This window comes from Falco naumanni, chromosome 8, assembly GCF_017639655.2.
Source record: "Falco naumanni isolate bFalNau1 chromosome 8, bFalNau1.pat, whole genome shotgun sequence".
Classification (NCBI taxonomy): domain Eukaryota; kingdom Metazoa; phylum Chordata; class Aves; order Falconiformes; family Falconidae; genus Falco; species Falco naumanni.
Window position 1 is genome coordinate 34,041,923 of NC_054061.1, and position 7,947 is coordinate 34,049,869.

The 7,947-nt window shown below is 41.5% G+C and overlaps 1 protein-coding gene across 4 annotated transcripts in view; it reads left to right on the forward strand.

Annotated features, from left to right (window-relative positions):
• The window catches only part of MYLK (myosin light chain kinase), a 216,717-nt gene extending 211,082 nt beyond the window's left edge, over nt 1-5,635 (forward strand). For 3 of the 4 annotated variants that reach the window (XM_040602878.1, XM_040602877.1, XM_040602879.1), the window contains 3 exons: nt 540-669; nt 1,526-1,645; nt 3,498-5,635. In XM_040602878.1, the coding sequence (XP_040458812.1) occupies nt 540-669; nt 1,526-1,645; nt 3,498-3,745 (498 nt within the window). In that variant the 3' untranslated portion in view covers nt 3,746-5,635. Of the gene's footprint in view, nt 1-219; nt 317-539; nt 670-1,525; nt 1,646-3,497 lie in introns of those variants that run through there. The other variant, XM_040602881.1, reaches the window with a different exon arrangement.
• Nucleotides 5,636-7,947: the final 2,312 nt, after the last annotated feature.

The following is a 7,947-nucleotide window of genomic DNA, read 5'->3' on the forward strand; positions in this document are numbered from 1 at the left end:
TTAGGAGCTCATGCAAGCAGCACAAAAATACAAGTGTCCATACTAGAGGCAATGTAATTTGAGCATATTTTAGTATCCTGGTGGTTGATTCTCAAGTCTGTCAGAGGTCTGCCTCCATCGTCCAGATGGTATTTTCTCATTCATTCCGTATTAGCTTGTTATTCATCCTTGATGAAACTCAGTCCAGCCCATATGGCACTGAGGGAGCCGTCCACCACCAGAGTTAAGTTCCCGTTAAACAGGACATGCTTTTTTTTTGCTGGCCCTCCTCTTGTGCAGTGCTTTTCATCCGCAGCTAACAGAGACATTCATTTAGGTATGAGTTCATCAGGGGAAGTTTATATCTGCAACTAAATTTGGTAATTCAGACCAGCCTGCTCTGTCTCTCCTAAAACAAGAGAGCTATATATAAGCAGTTTGTCCAACAATTCCAGTGAGGTTTGCAGAGATCCCAGATAATTTGTCTGAAGCACAATTGTACAGAAAATCACATGCCTGTTGGATTGGATTTATCAGAAGCCTTTTATGTTATGTCTTAGAAAACTGGCCATGCTGTCCGAGCAATAGGAAGACTGTCGTCCATGGCAATGATTTCTGGTATGAGTGGGAGGAAGGCCTCTGGGAGCTCGCCTACCAGCCCTATAAATGCAGACAAAGTAGAGAACGAAGGTAAGGAATCTTGCTGCACCTTATTTTTAGTTTTCTCTGAATCAATCTTACTAAAACTTTTAGCAAAACGCTAGAGACCAATCATCGAGTTGGTTATTCCTGCACTTGTTGACTGTATCTTTTCTTTTTTTTAAGAAATCCATCAAAAATTCATTGTTCGTATTGTTCTGCTATTCAAAATGCCCCAGTATAAGTATGGGCAGTAAACTTGTCTTTTTAAAGCCAAAGAATTAAGGCAGATTTGTCAGCTGCACTTTCTATCAGCTTGGGAATGCATGTTTATACAAAGATTACAGTGATGTATTGCCTTCTCATGCAAGCGAGTAAGCAATAAAGTATTAACGCTTGCTGTAACCAAGACATGTACTCCGCATTAACCATGCTCCTCAGACAGGGGCATTTAAGAAAAAAAAACATAATGTGTCTACATTATTCCCCTACGCACCCATTTGAAAAGTGGGTTTGTGGTGTGTAGTAATTGGAGGTGCAAATGTTTGATGCTTCTGAAAATCAAGCAAGTCATTTTGACATATCCACATAGCCTGTGGGCCTGATACAAGTTGAACTGGTTCACCCCTCTGATCCAGGTTAGGTTAGAAACAAATTCAAAGAAAAATTAAAGATGATTTGTAGCGTGGTGGCCTGCATGTTGATTTTATTCTATTTATGGCCTGAATCTTTGTCCAGCTGCAGAAGATTGGCACAAAACTCAGCAGCTGATGTCCTCACTGTCCCAACAGCCTTACAGATTTAAATGAAGCAAAATATGCTTTCATTACCATTGGTAATTAAAAATTAAAATATCTTTTGAGAACATGTCTGTAAAATAGTTAACTATCTCTTCACTCTCCTCCAGATGCTTTCCTTGAGGAAGTGGCTGAAGAAAAGCCCCATGTAAAGCCATATTTTACTAAAACAATCCTGGACATAGAGGTTGTGGAAGGAAGCGCTGCTAGATTTGACTGCAAAATTGAAGGTACTTTGAATTAGCGTATCTCTTTCTTTCCTTCCTTCCTTGCCAGCTTTCTGCATTGTGTTGCTGTTTAACTTTTTCAATTTTTTTCTTCTGTCTTATTGTTGATTTGGTGCCATTTCACTTCACCAATATATGCGTGTCACAGTATGAATGTGTTGCAATAACAGAAATTATTTGGAACTGCATGAGCTTGTTCTGTGCTTGCCATAGAACACAAGTCTCCAAGAGTCAATGTGTGAATCACTAATTCAGAACAGCAAGTGGGAAGAGTAGATGATTTTTGAGGGTAGAAACAGTAAAAACAAGATGCAACGTAGTACCATGAATTCCAAGAGTATGCTCTTAGAGACTAGTAACCAGAAACCCAGAATAAGTGGGAAGTAACTTGTCTGAAATGACATGCAAGTTTCAGGTGACCTCAAGATAACTTTAAGCCGTACATGTATTATATTAATGGCAAGGAAGTCCCTAGCAGTGTATTTGCATGAGAAGTAATGATACTTTGCGCTGGTTACAAAAGTCACACCTAGAAAATACTGTATTGTTGGTTTGTTTTTTCTTAAAGTCATGAGTTCAAGAAAGAAAACTCAGACTGGAATATGCAGATAGAAAAACTTTATGAGAAGGCACTTAATGAGCTTGGGCTTGGTCAGCCTAACAGTCCAAAGGCCAGGACCGCTAGCACTTCTATCGAAATGAGACTGAAGCCTCTGGATCACAGCTGTTGATGAAAACTAGACATTGGGAAGAGAAAAGCTGTTAAAACAAAATGGATGGAGTGGGTAGCGTAGTGCATGTGTCCAAGTTAAGACAATTTCTAATCTTAAAATGAGGTTCAGAAACTGCCTCGCTGACCTTCTGCTTGTTTGTTTCTGTGCGCCTGATCTCTGTCACTGCCCATGTTTCCTACCTCACAGCAGAGATGCGAGGATGGATTATTGGGGCTGATGGATGCTCAGCGTGAGGCGTATGTGTAGAAGTACTGCATGGAATAAAATAGATGGATGTACCATGGCTGATGTTCCAAACTTTTCAGTGTATCGCTGTAACATTTGTTGTGTGTCAGGGGTACCTGCACTTTATTTCTGCTCAGTGGAAAGTCATCTTCCCATCACAGTCCAGAACTTGGCTGACACAACAAGCCTTCAATTTGTTACAGCAGCCAAGAGTACTGTATAAGGGATTGTTCCCCAGCACTTATTGTACAGCCCTGCTCGAGTACAGTAGAGCCATTTGCTTCACAAAAGGCCCCTGAACTCCTGTTGACATGCATAATAAAAATGCTTTTCTTAGACTCCTTCCCTTGTCCTAACAAACACAAATAGGAAACGGGAGTGCCACGCTCCCTGTACAGGACAGGCTGATGTGTAAGGAGCAGATTAGGAGGAAGATTCAGAATGGCCCCATAAAGCAGCCTGAGAAGGATGCTAGATTGTAGTTGTAGCCCAAAACACCTTATCCTTGAAAATCTAAATCTCAGTGTTGGGAACGGTGGTTTCTACAAAAGCTGCAATGTGAAATAAGCCTCAAATATGCTGTCAAGAGTCCCTCGCTGGGTGATGTTTGACAAGCACAAAAAAGCTGTCTGCAGTCACTGCTAAAGTAGTGGAAAGAGGAATCTAGTGAGTACCTCAGTGCTAACTTTCAATTTTTTGCTGTTCATTATAAAGCTGTTTCAGGTAAATGTGAAGTAAAAAAGCCTCACATCATCTGTATTTATTTTAATTGGAATTCAATGAGGTATTTGTATATTGGCATGTCCATATACAGACAGGGAAAGAGACTTTAAAAGTAATTACAGGTCAGTTAACACTCATTCATTGCAATTGCTCCTCTCTCCCCACTGCTGCAGGCTATCCTGACCCTGAGGTGATGTGGTACAAAGATGATCAGCCTGTCAAGGAGTCCCGTCACTTTCAGATAGATTATGATGAGGATGGGAACTGTTCTTTGACTATTTCTGAAGTATGTGGGGACGATGATGCCAAATACACCTGCAAAGCTGTTAACAGCCTTGGGGAAGCCACGTGCACCGCAGAACTCCTTGTGGAAACAATGGGAAAAGAAGGAGAAGATGAAGATGAGGAGGAGGAAGAATGAAACAAGGCTCAAAGAAAAAAAAATGAAAAAAAATGTATTTAAAGACTCTCCTTATAAGGCTCAGAAAACCAAGCTATCAAAAGCACCTTGTGTGATTCGTAGGTCTTTGGAGGGTTGTTTTTTCAGCATGATCAGTTGATACCTGTTTGCCTTACGTACGGGCATTAATTCAAACCATCAGGCAATTTTAAGTTGCTAGCATGATTGGCTTTACTTTAAGCAAGTCATCAACTAAGTTGCCCAGTCTATTTTTAAATCAAATGTATGGAAAACAAGTCTACAGTTATATTCTGAAGATCTTAAAGAAAAACATTCTGTTTACTGAGCTCATTGCTCTATACCATCACTTTCCTCGGCCAAAACTGCAGCAAAGTTGGCTCCCCAAGATCTACTTTACAAGGAATCGTTTGCCAGACTTGCAGCAAATCTCTCCAGCCCTAAGAAACAGGCTGCTCTCTGAGCGGTATCTTCTGTAAGGGAAGGTCTGACACAGCCAGCATTGCAATTTGCATGTTGGTATGGTTAATTTTTCATTTGTTTTAAACAGAATTTCACAGTCCTGACTTCAAACACATTTACTGTCCTTTCTCAATGTGCTGTTAGTGCCACTGTAATACTGGCTAAAGTTAAACATCCAGGTGGTTTCCCGAGACACCTGTGATCTTGCTTTTAAACAGCTGATCACACCTTGTCACCTTTCCCTTATAGAACCTGTCACTTCAGTGCAGTTACAGCTGCCTACTTAAGAAACGGACTGAAAACACAAAGACTGAGCATATTTTCTGTTGTTCTGGTCAGTCTAATAAGGACTCATGATTCATGTGAAAAAACAGGTTATTGCGCAATCAGTGACTTCTACGTGCATGTGTGTGAATGGAATATCAGGTCAGTTAAAGTTTTACTTGCATTTACTTGGTGATTGCAAAACAGATTTCAACTGATGATAAGCTGGAAACTCCCACAGATTTTTGGAGTAGCCAAAAAGTAGTCTGGATTACAAACTCCTTTATACTTAGCAGTTCCCAAAGAATCTTAACCAATATAGGACCTATTTCTACCTTATGAGCTTGATTGTCTTTGTTTTTGTCTTCAACCTGCACCAGTAAGGCTGCTGCATTTTTTAAAAATGCAGAAAAACAGAAGAAAACATAGAAGTCCAAACCCCAGTTTTTTTCTCAGAAATGGTTAACGCACTCAGACTTAGTAACTTTGCTTTCCTTTCACAGTATTGGCACTTTTTGATTTTTTTGTTGTTGTCCAGAGGTAATATCAGAGGCTGCAAGGTGATATGCATAATCTAAAACCAGTGTGTCTTATATCTATGTATCATTCCAAAAGTGATTCTTTTTCTTGCCCACTTTTTGTGTGTAAAGTGCAACCATCTGCATTTCAAAGGTTACCTCTTTTAAAAAAAACAATTACCTTAAATCCTCACCATTAAGTAGTCAGTGTACTTTAATACAGGTGTGTACGATATCAACCTTAGATTGTTTGGTATTACCTAGTTGTGTATGTGTTTCAAATGATTTGCTGTTCTACATTCAAAGCTCAACTAATGTGGATGACACAATGGTTTTTAACTGCTTTACTCTTTGCTGCTAGGTTCAGACCGCAAGCATGTCTTTTCCTTTGCAATTGATAAAAACCTCTTGTTATACTAAACACAGTATTGCCACAATTCCTTATGCAGAAAGGTTTTGAATCTGATTTAGAGCATACAGAGCTTTTCTCACGTTTTTTTAAATGTTTTAGGCAACAACGGGGTGTATTTTGTACCTTAATAAAAACATGCTAATGTTCTCCCAGTGTGTTAAACCATCAGAATTGCAAAGATGAGAACGCTACGGCTGTAGTTACTCACAGTTCCTAAATAAATAATACCACAAAGCATGCTCCTTGTATACTCTATTGCAGGCGTCACTGCGTTCACTTTGGCTAAGCATATCGGTAGCAGCAGCCTTCTGTTCTGTCCCGAGTGTGGCTCGGCGCACAAACGGATGAGGTGGCAACAGTGAATCCTCCTTGATCTCTGTGGTGCTGCTGCACTTGCACCCCCTCAGCGCAGGCTCACGGTACATGCTGTCAGGTACAGCCCAGGGCTGGCACTGGCTATAGCCATGTGCGCTGCTGCACCTCTCCAGCCTCATCGCATCCTTCACAATGAACAGAAGGGTCACCACGGACGGGGTGCCATGACAGCTGCGGTCTTCTTTTACAGCTGAGAATTTCCTTACAGCGGGGAAACATACAGTTCAGAAACACCACAAGAGCAAGAGAGAAAAAAATCAGGGAAGTCTAAACGTAGACATGTACTTAGACCAATGTTCCTAAAAACAGTAAAGATTCACATTTTTAGCAAATACGCTTGCAGTGGCTTTATGCAGACTTCTAACGTACAGTTCAAGACACCGTGGACCACACAGGACCACGCAGAAACTCCCTAACACAAAGACTGTGAAACATCCTGCTTGTAGCAACATGCCTCTTCAGCAGATCTTCAGCCCTTTGAAACTTTGAAACTGAAAAGTCATCTTTGCAGGGTGTGCTCTACTGTCTTCTGAACGTACCTAACCTTATTCACTGACTGCTGGTTTCTGTGCAGGTAGGCGGATGCACAACGCGGTACAAGGTCCGGCTCTGATGGCCTGGTCTGTGGGCATGGCAAGGCCAGTGGGTACATGTGCTGGGTATCAAAACCCACAGACTCAGTACTGGTGTTCCTGCACAGATTTTCCCTTCCCTCTCCTCCTTTACTAGTCCTTTCACGTCCCACAGGCTGTAAACTGCCTAATTTTCCCCCCCCCCAAGGATATAACTAGGTTGCCATCTCCCTGCTGCCTCCTATTAATTTTCCTTCTAGTATGCAAGAAACAATGAGCCCTACTTCAAAAATGATGGGATAGGTATCTAATTCAACTCTGAGCAATTGACTCCAACCTGTACTTGACCTTGCATTTTTTGTTTGAAGAACAGAATTCTATTTTCACTGAAGGAGGAGATTTTATGTACTTGAAATCCTGTCTCATTTTGCCAGTCATCCTAATTAGTCTAATAAAAGGTAATAGCTCTCCTATAAACCTTGTCTTGCTTGTATCACGTCTGCAGCAAGCCACCCTTGGGGTGTGGTACGGTTGAAACAATGCCCGATACCAGAGGTTATGCAAGACATTGGTGCTGCCCAAGATGGACCACTTAATTCTTGTATTTCTTTTGTGTGAAATTCAGTCTTCTGAAGAGATGGAAGATTTGGGACTGGCTGCTGGTTTTCATTAGTTGGGTTTCTGGATTTTCAGAAACTTAATTTACTTAATTACCGGCCTGTCCAAGCACCCAAGCATCCTGTACATATTTCTGGTTGACGGAGACCTTCGCCGATTGTAAGCGTGGCATGCAAAGACTTCTATATTGCTGTTTCTCCTCGCTCACAAGGAACACAGCACAGGACTTCATAGCTCTCTGCTCTGTAATGAGTGCCAGGCTTTCAAAATGTAGAAAATTTTTTTAGCTGCATACGTGAGTAACAAACGATCTGTTTCTCTAATTTCTTGGAATATTTATTGGAACATTGCACTAAAATATTGCTGCCTAAAATCCTCACAAATCATGACTGAATTTTGAGCCCTGTTGTCTGCAAGAGATGTGCACGTAGTGCCACAAATGCATTAGGCCATGTAAATCCTTCTGTGAAGCTGAGTTTGCTGGGATGGGGAGGGAGGTTTGTGCTATTATTTTGCATCGCTTGTAAAGGAACCACACCAAAGCCAGCATGAAAAAATGAGAATTGTTTCTGGAAGTTGAGAAGTAACTCCACGGAGCATTTGCAATTTCTGCAGGAAACCCCCCCAGACTTATTTTCATCCTTTCACTGCAACTGTGAGAGGCAGCCCTAGCTACACCTGCCCCGAGGGGATGGCTCGGTCTGTGACTGTCCTCACAGGGCACCTGGGTTTTGTATGAAACTTCAGCCGAAAATGAGTTACAGCTCCGGCTGCGCTTGGCTTCAGTGGCTTCTTAAACTAGAAAAGCGATGAAAACCTATTAAATATTCCCAAAATAACCTTTACGTGACAACGCTATTAATGCCTCTAAGGCAGTGACAGTCCTACTTCTTCCCTCAGGAGTGAGGCCGCAGCGGGGCATTTTTAACCTGCCCTACAAAGCGATCGACAAGGCGCTTCACCCGATAAGACGTTTTTTCTTCT